At 46.3% G+C, this 14,321-nt stretch overlaps 1 protein-coding gene across 1 annotated transcript; it reads left to right on the top strand.

The window, feature by feature from the left end:
- Window positions 1-7,839: 7,839 nt before the first annotated feature.
- Window positions 7,840-8,346, top strand: LOC147974182 (uncharacterized). The gene has a single exon (XM_087524938.1). The coding sequence runs from the start codon at window positions 7,840-7,842 to the stop codon at window positions 8,344-8,346; it is 507 nt and encodes a 168-aa protein (XP_087381064.1).
- Window positions 8,347-14,321: the final 5,975 nt, after the last annotated feature.

Below are 14,321 nucleotides of genomic sequence, written 5' to 3'. Positions count from 1 at the left end.
TCGTGATGAACTATAATATGCAAGGGATGGATAAGACAATTCCCGAGCTCTTCGCAATGCTAAAGGCTGCGGAGGTAGAAATCAAGAAGGAGCATCAAGTGTTGATGGTCAACAAGACCACTAGTTTCAAGAAAAAGGGCAAAGGGAAGAAGAAGGGGAACTTCAAGAAGAACAACAAGCAAGTTGCTGCTCAGGAGAAGAAACCCAAGTCTGGACCTAAGCCTGAAACTGAGTGCTTCTACTGCAAGCAGACTGGTCACTGGAAGCGGAACTGCCCCAAGTATTTGGCGGATAAGAAGGATGGAAAGGTGAACAAAGGTATATGTGATATACATATTATTGATGTGTACCTTACTAGAGCTCGCAGTAGCACCTGGGCATTTGATACTGGTTCTGTTGCTAATATTTGCAACTCGAAACAGGGACTACGGATTAAGCGAACACTGGCAAAGGACGAGGTGACGATGCGCGTGGGAAATGGTTCCAAAGTCGATGTGATCGCGGTCGGCACGCTACCTCTACATCTACCTTCGGGATTAGTATTAGACCTAAATAATTGTTATTTGGTGCCAGCGTTGGGCATGAACATTATATCTGGGTCTTGTTTGATGCGAGACGGTTATTCATTTAAATCAGAGAATAATGGTTGTTCTATTTATATGAGTAATATCTTTTATGGTCATGCACCCTTGAAGAGTGGTCTATTTTTGATGAATCTCGATAGTAGTGATACACATATTCATAATGTTGAAACCAAAAGATGCAGAGTTGATAATGATAGTGCAACTTATTTGTGGCACTACCGTTTAGGTCATATCAGTGTAAAGCGCATGAATAAACTCCATATTGATGGACTTTTGGAACCACTTGATTATGAATCACTTGGTACTTGCGAACCGTGCCTCATGGGCAAGATGACTAAAACGCCGTTCTCCGATACTATGGAGAGAGCAACAGATGTGTTGGAAATCATACATACAGATGTATGTGGTCCGATGAATGTTGAGGCTCATGGCGGATATCATTATTTTCTCACCTTCACAGATGATTTAAGCAGATATGGGTATATCTACTTAATGAAGCATAAATCTGAAACGTTTGAAAAGTTCAAAGAATTTCAGAGTGAAGTTGAAAATCATCGTAACAAGAAAATAAAGTTTCTACGATCTGATCGTGGAGGAGAATATTTGAGTTACGAGTTTGGTCTACATTTGAAACAATGCGGAATAGTTTCGCAACTCACGCCACCCGGAACACCACTGCGTAATGGTGTGTCCGAACATCGTAATCGTACTTTACTTGATTTGGTGCGATCTATGATGTCTCTTACAGATTTACCGCCATTGTTTTGGGGTTATGCTTTAGAGACAGCCGCATTCACGTTAAATAGGGCACCATCAAAATCCGTTGAGATGACACCTTATGAACTATGGTTTGGCAAAAAACCAAAGTTGTCGTTTCTTAAAGTTTGGGGATTTGATGCTTATGTGAAAAAGCTTCAACCTGATAAGCTCGAACCCAAATCGGAGAAATGTGTCTTCAGGATACCCAAAGGAGACTGTTGGGTACACCTTCTATCACAGATCCGAAGGCAAGACATTCGTTGCTAAGAATGGATCCTTTCTAGAGAAGGAGTTTCTCTCGAAAGAAGTGAGTGGGAGGAAAGTAGAACTTGATGAGGTAACTATACCTCCTCCCTTATTGGAAAGTAGTACATCACAGAAACTGGTTTCTGTGACACCTAAACCAATTAGTGAGGAAGTTAATGATGATGATCATAGAACTTCAGATCAAGTTGCTACTGAACCTCGTAGATCAAACAGAGTAAGATCCGCACCAGAGTGGTACGGTAATCCTATTCTGGAAGTCGTGCTACTAGATCATGATGAACCTACGAACTATGAAGAAGCGATGGTGAGCCCAGATTCCGCAAAATGGCATGAAGCCATGAAATCTGAGATGGGATCCATGTATGAGAACAAAGTATGGACTTTGGTTGACTTGCCCGATGATCAGCAAGCAATTGAGAATAAATGGATCTTCAAGAAGAAGACTAACGTTGACGGTAATGTGTGACACTCCAACAATTTTCATTTGGTTTTCAGCAAAAACTTTATTTGGATTTGAAGAAGGTCATTTAAAATCCTTCCAAAAGTCTCTCTCTCAAAAAAATTTCCCCTGGCAAGGATTTTATTTTTATTTTGTATCTTCTTCAACTCTGGTGTTTGAAGTATGAAAAACTTCCTTCTGATTATTCTCTTCTCATATATATATATATATGGAGTTTATTTATTTTCTTTTAAGAAGAAATCCTATGAGTTTTGAGGTTTCTTTCTTTTTGAAACCACCCATGGTTTTACCATGCCTCATGTGGTAAAACCTCCCAAAACCCCTCCCTCCACTTTGGGGCAATCAATACTTCCTGCTCCAACAAGTCCAAACCATTTTTGGATTTTATTTCATTTAATTTTTCTTCCAAAAACATTTCTGTCAATTATTTTAAGCCTAGATGATTTACAAAGGAAGTACCTAATTTCCTTTGAGTTTTGATCTCAAACCAACTCCTCTGGATAGTCCTTAGCACCCCCAACCTAGATCCATCAAGATCCAGTCTTCTTCTTTTCAAAATTATCAAGTTTCAGCCTCTGCAAGTTTGGACCAGATTTGTCAAATTTGGTGAAATTCATATCTTCTCTTCTCCAAAAATTCTACCAAAATTCAGGCAGCCTCCAGGAGCAATGAGAGGCCACCCCACCAAAATTCAGCTCAAGGAAAATTCTCCACATGCCAAAATCATTTCGTCGAACACTTGGCCGACACTGTTTCTGTAGACTTTCAGTAAAATTCAGAGTTTTAGAGTTTTACAGTGTCGTTTTCGTCGGTGACTTGTCATCCATCACCAGTGCTCCCTGGCGCATTGCGCACGGCCTCTCCTCCCTGGCCAGAGCGTCGCACGCCCCCTTGGACGGGCACAGGTGTCGGTGGCGGCGAGCATCGCCGGAGTTGGCAGCTTCTACAGTGGCTAAGCCACCCGTGGTGGCCAACAGAAGACAGCGCCAGCTCGCAACGCCGTTCGGCGCCGCCCAACGCTCCCCTGCCCTCCGCGTGGCCTCATGCACGCCAGCGCACCCCGCAGCACCGTCGCCGTGGCCCGGCAAGCACAGGGCACGCCCTCTGCCGCCGACAGGCCCGCGCCGCCCCGTTCCGTCGAAGCCACCCAGAGCCCAAATCCAAGATTGTTTAGCACCTAAATGGAACCGGTGGACCTCCACGTTGACGCCCAACTCCCTAAACTCCCCGACCAAGCTCTGCGCCGTCGTAACCTTCGCCGGAGAACTCCGTTCACGGCCACCGCCTCGGATCGCCTATAAAAGGGGACCCCAAGCTCGCCCTCGAGCACGCACCACCACTGCACCCCACAGACACCCCACCAGGCCACTAGGAGGACCTCGAGGAGGTCTCCTCCTCCAACTCCGGCCGCCTCGTTCCGCCTCGGCCACCAACTCGATCCACTCCGGTGAGGCCATCCCCGACGCCCAAACCTCGTCAGTAGCCTTCTCGAGCACCCAGTGATCTAACCCAAGCTTCCATTTGACCTCCGCAGCCCTCCCCGACGAGATCCAACTCCACCAGAGCCGCCGTCCGCCGGAGCAAGGACCGCCGTCGATGTAGTGCTCGCCGACGACCACCACCACCACCCACCGACGCGGAAGGACACGCTGAGCACGTAGGTACCGCCCAATCCCCCTGCCTCGCCGTGGATCGCCGCCGGCGACCACCGCAGCTCTCGGGTGCCGACGAGCTCTGCTCTCCCCGTTTGAAATTTCAAACCTGACGGGTGGGACCCCCCCCCCCCCGTCAGCCTCTCTTTTCTTTTAAACGAAACGTTTTCTGAAAGCGTCTTCTGCCAAAGTACGTCTCCCTTCTGGGCCGGCGTATTCTCAAACGAAACGTCTTCTGTTTTATAAAATGGACCCTGAGAAGTTTCTGTTTCATTACAGAAAAGTCCCTGGATTAAAACTCTTATAACTTTTAAACATAAAATGATTTTTGATTGATTCTTTTTCTGTCCTCTTTAAATTTTTGTCTAGTTTTTTATCAGATTTATTTGAAAAATATTTGGAATATTTTTGTGCACCTCACGGTATTTACGTTAGCGCGTATGTTTCTTTATACCGTAGACACCGAAGGAGGTGACGGAACCGCGAACTTCACCGAGCTAGGCTCCGACTACTCTGAACCAGGCAAGCATGTTTGAACTTTTGATATGATGAGTGTCATTGGCATGATTGCATTAAGTAGTTTCATGACATGTTTATGAGCATACCGATGAATGTCATATTACATGCAAAGTTGAGGCAAGTGAGTTTCGAAAATCCACAAGTTGTTGGATGTGAGTTTGCATGGCCATGTGTTGGCATGAGGATGGGTAAGATGGCAGTGTTGTAGCATGCCAGTCTTATGCCAGACTATTTGACTCTAGTATCAACTTGAATCAGTCCAGGTTCCATCCGTTTTCCCTTCCTGTACTACCACATGTTTTCTACAAGGAATATGGCTTAGTAAGTTGCAAACCGCTTTCCTGGTACACACCAAATCGAGAGGCCGTGATGATGGTTCCATGGCCCTGGATTAAAGCCAGTCATCCGGTCAGGGGGCATGGGTGTTTCCGGTTGGGACCGAGAGGGGGCACCCCTTAGAGCGCGCGTATATAAATTTGATCCCATGCTATTCGAGATTGTGATCTCCCCATCTCAAAGTTTTTTTTGAACGTTGTCTAGGGTGATTCCTAGCATCGTGAGGTGGGATGGGTGTGTACTGGTTAGATGTGTTTCTTCCGAAATACCATAAACGGAACTAGTCCTTCGTGACTACGGAAATCCGTTGGCTGTGGGTAATTTTTAGTACAAACTCTGCAGAGTCAAAAACCCTTGAATCATCTTATCCATGTCCAAGTATTTGTGCTCAACTTATCTTGTCAAATGACAGTCTCAGTGACAGAAACTCCAGTGAACCACATGAGTGTTAAGTCCGGTTAAATGTTTATTCCTGTGGATGGACTAACCCGTTTTATTATTATGTGTTGAATATTTCCTATGAGTATTATATCTTTGTGAGCTTAACAGATTTGAATAATGAAATTTAAGCCCTTTCTGCGATGTCGCTTAGACGTCCGACTGTGGCACAATTATTCTTTACTTTTGATATAAGCCCTTTCTGTGATGTCGCTCAGACGTCCGACTGTGGTACACTTGTTATTTACTTTCAATATAAGCCCTGTCTGTGATGTCGCTCAGACGTCCGACTGTGGCACGCTTATTATTTACTTTCAATATAAGCCCTTTCTGCGATGTCGCTCAGACGTCCGACTGTGGCACGCTTGTTATTTACTTGCGATATAAGCCCTTTCTGCGATGTCGCTCCGACGTCCGACTGTGGCACGCATGTCATTTACTTTTCAATATAAGCCCTTTTCGTGGTGTCGCATAGACGGCCGACTGCGGCATGATTATTTACTTGTTCACCCTTCGAGGCGTCGCTTCAGACACCCGATCGGTTTTTCAGTTATTTTGTTGAGATTTTGGGCACACTACCGCCCGACTCCCTTTTTACTTACCATGTTGTTCCATTATTTATTAATTTGAATATGCATTAATAATTACTCATGACGCATTCATGCATGCATTTGTTATATCTTATGTCCGAACTGTCTTGCGAGTACTTTCAAAGTACTCACCTGGCTTGTTGATTTGGCCAGATGTTGACGAAGGCGATCTCATGGATGAAGAGTTCGATAGCGAGTCCGACGCCTAGAGGAGTCCTAGTCAGTCTCGAGTGATCCTGGATTTGGTTACTGTATTATATCCGCTTCCGCTACCCGAATAAAATTCATCGAGCCTCACCTCGACGCTCGATGAGCTGCCAGTTTAGGAGTCGTGTTATCCACCATCCACTGTGATATTCCACCACCCCTTTTATCTCGAGTCAGTAGTATGCCACCACACCATTGTGACATATCCGCCATTATGTATAATTATTGGCGTGCTTGTAATAATTTGTTGAGCAGCCTTAGCTCGACCTTGTAATATATTTTATGCTACTGGCTTACTGTATCAAGAATTTTGTCTACCAGTAAGGAGGATTTTCCTCATACTGGACTCAGAAGATCGGTTTCTCAATAAACATTTTTATTGGAAAACCGGTCGTGACAAGCTTGGTACCAGAGCCAGGCTGACTGTAGGAAGTCACTAGGTGCGATCGCTAATCGGTTATTAGCATGATAGAGGTAATTCATATTTTTGCAATTGTAGTCATTTTTCTGACAGTCAGCATAAATTTATGATCTGACCATTCAGAATTTTTGCCTACTTTTGTAGATGGCTGACAACAACTGCGAGTCACAGACATTCGCCAACGTGCCCGATGGGTTCGTCAAGCTCCTCTCCTTCATTGTTCAGGTCGCGATGGGGCCATCTGTGCGCCCAGTCTTCACACTCTATCAGCACAAAGTCAACGACAGTCTGACCATGCACCAGGCCGCGGTGCAATTCAAGGGAGGGCGTGTTGAGTTACGCCGCTTCCGGTACTTGGGAAGAGCCATGCCTACGGAGAGGCGCGCTATGCAGATGGCAGCCCACGAGGCGATAGCTCGTCTCAGGGATGTCCTTCCCTCGATGAAGACTCGTCGTTACCGCTACCTTCCATGCCATGTGCCATACACCTGTCACTACGCGTTCTCTTGCCCCAAAAGAGAACGAGACGAGGCTTTTGAGATGCTTATTGAGTACCTCCGGGCTCTGGAGGCAGCCTTCGACAACCTGGTGGACAACTTCATGGCTGCCTGCATGGACTCAGTCCATGGCTGTGCCGCCAACAGAAGGGAGCTCCTACACACCGCACCGCCACTGACTTTCGTCTCGTCCTCAGCATCTTATGCACCTACCACACTCGCCTCTGCTGGTCGCCTGCCTACCACCGAAGAGTTCAACCAAGTCATCGCGCCCACTCCAGCCCGTACTGCACCACCCTTTGTGCCCACTCCTGTTCGTGTTGCTCCACCTCTGGCGCCCGCTCCATCTACTCGGCGCAGCACTACACGTCTGGAGCCTATTAGCGAGGAGGAGGTCGAGTCCCCAGCCTCATTGCGCCTCACCCTCGGCAGGGCAAAGGAGATCGTCAACATCTCCGACTGAGTACGCTTAGCCGCCATGCGATGAACCGCTTTGTACGATATGTTTATATGTACATAAGTTGTGAGGAGTAGTTTGTTTGCGCATCATGTAGGAACTGGGAGAAGTGCACTAGCCTAAATAACATGTCAGGAATATGTATGCATATCCTGAGTGATGTATTGTATAATTACCGCCTGCGTGTAAGATATGTAATGAGCAGTCCTTCTCCGTGCGCAATCGATTTGTTTTCTTAAGTAATCATGGAGCATTTAATTTATTTTCCATCCTTGTGCATTTATTGATTTTTGCGACTCTTTTCACTTTCTTATGAGTTTTACAAAATATATCCCCAGAGTGAAAAATGTCTCGTCCTTGGACGCGCTCCATGCCAACTCCGCCAGAGGAAAATTATGGCACTCAACCAGGCAACAATTTCACACAAGGACAGTCGAGTCAACAGGACAGTGAAACAGCATTTTCCCAAATGTGCCGCCTTTATGAGCAAAGTCAGCAACAACATCAGGAAATGATGAACCAAGTCATCAATATGGGAAATCACCATGGACAGTATCAGCAGCAATCCAAGTTATCTGAGCTACAGAAGACGCGTCCCCAAAGATTTTCTCATACTGACAAACCTCTTGAGGCCGAGGACTGGCTTCGAGACATGGAGAGAAAATTAATTATTGCAAAATTTTCAGACCCCGAGAAAGTACTTTATGCTCTGCACTATCTCACAGGAGCAGCTGCATCATGGTGGGAGAATTTCCTGCACATGCACCCCAACGAAAATGATATAACCTGGGAGGACTTCAAAGAAGGTTTTCGTGGGGCACACATTCCTAAAAGTATTATGAAAATCAAGAAGAGAGAGTTTGATGACCTCAAACAAAGGACCATGATGGTGTCAGACTACAACGGTCAGTTTACTCTATTGTCTCGCTACACCAATGAAGAGCGTATGACTGAAAGCAAAAAGATGGAGAAATTCCTAGACGGTCTGGCGCCCGCGCTTAAATGCCAGCTGGTTGTGCACACTTTTCCAGATTTTAAAACGCTAGTGGATAAGGCCATTACCTTGGAAAATGAGAGATGCAGCTTGGAGGATTTCCACAAGCGAAAAAGGGACCAGACTACTCTTGCTCGCAACCACCGAAGCAAGACAGATTTTTAGAAAGGTGGGACACACAAACCCACGACAAACGTCTCACGCCCAATCAAGAATTTCCATTCAAGGGACAAGGAGTTCACATATCGCCCAGGCGTTACTTGCTACGCTTGTGGAGAGGAAGGGCACTATGCCAAGCAGTGTCCCAAGCCAAGGAACTCAAACCCAAAGCCGAACAACGGTGGCAATAATTCAGCGCCCAAGCGAAACAATTTCAACCCCAACAACAACCACAGGAAGGGTCATCTAAACCATGTGACCAAAGAGGAGACACAGAATGCCCCGGATATCGTACTCGGTACGTTTCCTGTCAACACAATACCTGCCATGGTTTTATTTGATTCTGGAGCTTCTCACTCATTCATTTCGAAAAGTTTTGCTTTGCAAAATAATTTTTCAATGCTTCCCTTGGAAAAATCCATGATCATCAAGTCCCCTGGGATTCAGCAAGTTACTCAGAGTTACTGCCAAGGTGTGGTTATTGAGTTTGAAGGATTGAAGTTTCACGCCAATCTTATTGTCTTGGAAAATAAAGGACTGGATGTCATCCTTGGAATGGATTGGTTAACCACCAACAAAGGTTTTATTGACTGCTTCAACCGGACCATAATTCTCACCCACCACCACGGGAAGACAATAAGAGTTTCAGCCAAAGAGAGAAAAATATCCCGGCAACCAAGATTGAACAAGGTGGACGTTTCTGAATTAAGCAAGGTTCCAGCAGTGTGTGAATTTCCAGACGTATTCCCCGAAGAACTACCAGGCATGCCACCAGACCGAGAGATAGAATTCAGCATTGAGCTAGCACCCGGAACCACCCCCATATACAAGAAACCATACAGAATGGCGCCATCCGAGTTGGTAGAATTGAAGAAGCAAATAAAAGAATTACTGGACAAAGGATATATTCGAGCCAGCTCCTCACCTTGGGGTTCACCAATTTTATTTGCCAAAAAGAAGGATGGAACACTGAGGTTGTGTATAGACTATCGAGCACTTAACATGGTCACAATCAAGAACAAATACCCGATGCCACGGATAAATGATTTATTTGATCATCTCGCTCAGGCCAAGATATTCTCAAAGATTGACTTAAGGTCGGGATACCATCAATTAAAAGTGCGAACAGAGGATATCCCCAAGACAGCCTTCACCTCCAGATACGGACTGTATGAGTTCACAGTAATGCCATTTGGACTAACGAACGCCCCCGCATATTTTGTTCACCTCATGAACAAAGTATTTATGAAGTTTATGGACAAGTTTGTTATGGTATTCATCGACGATATTCTGATATACTCCAAGACACCAGAAGAGCACGCTGAACATCTCAGAATTGTACTAGGAGAACTCAGAAAACATCAATTGTACGCCAAGTTCAGCAAGTGTGAATTTTGGCTAAGACAAGTAGGTTTTCTGGACCACGTACTAACCCAAGAGGGTATTGCCGTAGACCCGAAAAAGGTCAAGGCCGTACTTGGCTGGAAACCACCAGCCAGCGTAACGGACGTACAAAGTTTCTTGGGAATGGCAGGGTACTACCGCAGATTTATTGAAGGATTCTCCACCATAGCCAAGCCAATGACGCAGTTACTCAAGAAAGACAAGAAGTTTGAATGGACGGAAGCTTGCGAGAAAAGTTTCCAAGAACTAAAAAGGAAATTAACGACAGCACCAGTATTAATTGTGCCAGACATACACAAGAATTTTGAAGTGTATTGTGACGCATCCCGAAAGGGTCTCGGATGCGTGTTGATGCAAGAAGGCAAGGTTGTCGCATACGCTTCAAGGCAACTTCGCAAGCATGAAGAAAATTATCCCACTCATGACTTAGAATTGGCAGCAGTCATTCATGCACTCAAGGAATGGAGGCACTTCTTACTTGGAAATCATTGTGAAATATATACGGACCATAAAAGTCTCAAGTATATTTTCACACAGCCGGAACTCAATTTACGGCAACGACGCTGGTTGGAATTGGTAAAAGATTATGATGTGGGTATCCACTATCATCCAAGAAAAGCAAATGTAGTGGCAGATGCTCTTAGTCGGAACCCCAGCTCGGACAACAACAGCCTGCAAGGCTTGAGACCTGAATTCCAACAAGAGTTTGCCAAACTCAACTTGACGATGGTCACGGAAGGCACCATAACAAATTTGGAAGTACAACCCAACCTTGTGGAGAGGATTAAAGAAGCTCAGCCTAGACACCCCAGCATCGAAGGCATTAAAATAAAGGTGAGTATGGGCAAGGCCTCGGAATTCGTCATAGACGATGAGGGAATATTATGGTACGGAGACAGACTCTGCGTGCCAAATATAGAGGACCTCAAATAGCAGATTCTAGCAGAAGCCCACACCACCCCATATTTGATCCACCCTGGAGGAACCAAAATGTATAAGGACATTCAGGAAAGATTTTGGTGGCACGGTATGAAGAGGGATATAGCCACCTTCATTGCATGTTGCGATTCTTGTCAACGCATAAAAGCCGAGCATCAAAGACCAGCCGGACTACTGCAACCGAACAGAATACCTGAGTGGAAATGGGACGAAATAGGTATGGATTTCATTGTCGGACTACCTCGGTCACAACACGGGAATGATGCCATATGGGTCATCACAGATAGACTGACTAAAGTGGCACACTTCCTCCCCGTGAAGACAACCCACACCACTCAGAAGCTCGCCAAGATCTACCTCTCCCGCATAGTCTGTCTGCATGGAGTCCCAAAGACTATAATATCTGACAGAGGCACTCAGTTTGTCTCTAGATTTTGGGAGCAGCTGCAACTATCGCTAGGAACTCAACTAGCCTTCAGTACAGCATACCATCCCCAGACTGATGGACAAACTGAACGCGTAAACCAAATTCTAGAGGACATGCTGAGGGCATGTGTCCTCACCTATGGAACCAGTTGGGAAGAAAGCCTGCCATATGCCGAGTTCGCATACAACAACAGTTACCAGGCCAGCCTGCAAATGGCACCATTTGAAGCTCTATACGGGCAGAGATGTCGTACCCCGCTAAATTGGTCAGAGACCGGAGACAGCCGCATCTTCGGCCCAGACATGCTCAAAGAAGCCGAGGAAAAGGTCAAGCTAATCAGGGACCGACTCAAGGCAGCTCAAAGTCAACAAAAGAGCTATTACAATCAGAAGCACCGTGAAGTCAGCTTTGAACCCGGTGAATATGTGTACCTGCGAGTATCTCCTATGAGGGGCCTGCAATGATTCAAAGTTAAGGGAAAGCTAGCACCAAGATTCATCGGACCATTCTATATAGTGGCCCGAAGAGGCACGGTAGCCTACCAGCTAGAATTACCCGAAGAATTATCCGATGTCCATGACGTGTTCCACGTCTCGCAGTTGAGGAAGTGCGTAAGCAACCCAGAGAAGCAAGTATCCCACGAGAACATTGACGTGCAACCAGACCTCACCTATCGAGAACATCCAGTAAAAATATTAGAGGAGTCTGAAAGGAGGACACGACAGAAAACCATCAAGTTTTTCAGAGTTCAGTGGAGCAATCACACCGAGAGTGAAGCAACTTGGGAAAGAGAGGATTTTCTTCGGACAGAGCACCCACACTTGTTTGAGGATCAGCTGAAATCTCGGGGGCGAGATTTTTCCTAAGGGGGTAGGTGTTGTGACACTCCAAAAATTTTCATTTGGTTTTCAGCAAAAACTTTATTTGGATTTGAAGAAGGTCATTTAAAATCCTTCCAAAAGTCTCTCTCTCAAAAAAATTTCCCGTGGCAAGGATTTTATTTTTATTTTGTATCTTCTTCAACTCTGGTGTTTGAAGTATGAAAAACTTCCTTCTGATTATTCTCTTCTCATATATATATATATATATATATATATATATATATATATATATATATTTGGAGTTTATTTATTTTCTTTTAAGAAGAAATCCTATGAGTTTTGAGGTTTCTTTCTTTTTGAAACCACCCATGGTTTTACCATGCCTCATGTGGTAAAACCTCCCAAAACCCCTCCCTCCACTTTGGGGCAATCAATACTTCCTGCTCCAACAAGTCCAAACCATTTTTGGTTTTTATTTCATTTAATTTTTCTTCCAAAAACATTTCTGTCAATTATTTTAAGCCTAGATGATTTACAAAGGAAGTACCTAATTTCCTTTGAGTTTTGATCTCAAACCAACTCCTCTGGATAGTCCTTAGCACCCCCAACCTAGATCCATCAAGATCCAGTCTTCTTCTTTTCAAAATTATCAAGTTTCAGCCTCTGCAAGTTTGGACCAGATTTGTCAAATTTGGTGAAATTCATATCTTCTCTTCTCCAAAAATTCTACCAAAATTCAGGCAGCCTCCAGGAGCAATGAGAGGCCACCCCACCAAAATTCAGCTCAAGGAAAATTCTCCACATGCCAAAATCATTTCGTCGAACACTTGGCCGACACTGTTTCTGTAGACTTTCAGTAAAATTCAGAGTTTTAGAGTTTTACAGTGTCGTTTTCGTCGGTGACTTGTCATCCATCACCAGTGCTCCCTGGCGCATTGCGCACGGCCTCTCCTCCCTGGCCAGAGCGTCGCACGCCCCCTTGGACGGGCACAGGTGTCGGTGGCGGCGAGCATCGCCGGAGTTGGCAGCTTCTACAGTGGCTAAGCCACCCGTGGTGGCCAACAGAAGACAGCGCCAGCTCGCAACGCCGTTCGGCGCCGCCCAACGCTCCCCTGCCCTCCGCGTGGCCTCATGCACGCCAGTGCACCCCGCAGCACCGTCGCCGTGGCCCGGCAAGCACAGGGCACGCCCTCTGCCGCCGACAGGCCCGCGCCGCCCCGTTCCGTCGAAGCCACCCAGAGCCCAAATCCAAGATTGTTTAGCACCTAAATGGAACCGGTGGACCTCCACGTTGACGCCCAACTCCCTAAACTCCCCGACCAAGCTCTGCGCCGTCGTAACCTTCGCCGGAGAACTCCGTTCACGGCCACCGCCTCGGATCGCCTATAAAAGGGGACCCCAAGCTCGCCCTCGAGCACGCACCACCACTGCACCCCACAGACACCCCACCAGGCCACTAGGAGGACCTCGAGGAGGTCTCCTCCTCCAACTCCGGCCGCCTCGTTCCGCCTCGGCCACCAACTCGATCCACTCTGGTGAGGCCATCCCCGACGCCCAAACCTCGTCAGTAGCCTTCTCGAGCACCCAGTGATCTAACCCAAGCTTCCATTTGACCTCCGCAGCCCTCCCCGACGAGATCCAACTCCACCCGAGCCGCCGTCCGCCGGAGCAAGGACCGCCGTCGATGTAGTGCTCGCCGACGACCACCACCACCACCCACCGACGCGGAAGGACACGCTGAGCACGTAGGTACCGCCCAATCCCCCTGCCTCGCCGTGGATCGCCGCCGGCGACCACCGCAGCTCTCGGGTGCCGACGAGCTCTGCTCTCCCCGTTTGAAATTTCAAACCTGACGGGTGGGACCCCCCCCCCCCGTCAGCCTCTCTTTTCTTTTAAACGAAACGTTTTCTGAAAGCGTCTTCTGCCAAAGTACGTCTCCCTTCTGGGCCGGCGTATTCTCAAACGAAACGTCTTCTGTTTTATAAAATGGACCCTGAGAAGTTTCTGTTTCATTACAGAAAAGTCCCTGGATTAAAACTCTTATAACTTTTAAACATAAAATGATTTTTGATTGATTCTTTTTCTGTCCTCTTTAAATTTTTGTCTAGTTTTTTATCAGATTTATTTGAAAAATATTTGGAATATTTTTGTGCACCTCACGGTATTTACGTTAGTGCGTATGTTTCTTTATACCGTAGACACCGAAGGAGGTGACGGAACCGCGAACTTCACCGAGCTAGGCTCCGACTACTCTGAACCAGGCAAGCATGTTTGAACTTTTGATATGATGAGTGTCATTGGCATGATTGCATTAAGTAGTTTCATGACATGTTTATGAGCATACCGATGAATGTCATATTACATGCAAAGTTGAGGCAAGTGAGTTTCGA

The sequence above is a fragment of the Triticum urartu genome, chromosome 5A (assembly GCF_056163025.1).
Source record: "Triticum urartu cultivar PI428250 chromosome 5A, HENAU_Tu73, whole genome shotgun sequence".
In the NCBI taxonomy this organism is placed as follows: domain Eukaryota; kingdom Viridiplantae; phylum Streptophyta; class Magnoliopsida; order Poales; family Poaceae; genus Triticum; species Triticum urartu.
This window is presented reverse-complemented; position numbering and strand designations above follow the sequence as displayed.

What these genes read in the sequence shown, in the direction of transcription:
- LOC147974182 (XM_087524938.1), top strand. Translation starts at nt 7,840, where the DNA reads ATGGAGAGAAAATTAATTATTGCAAAATTTTCAGACCCCGAGAAAGTA.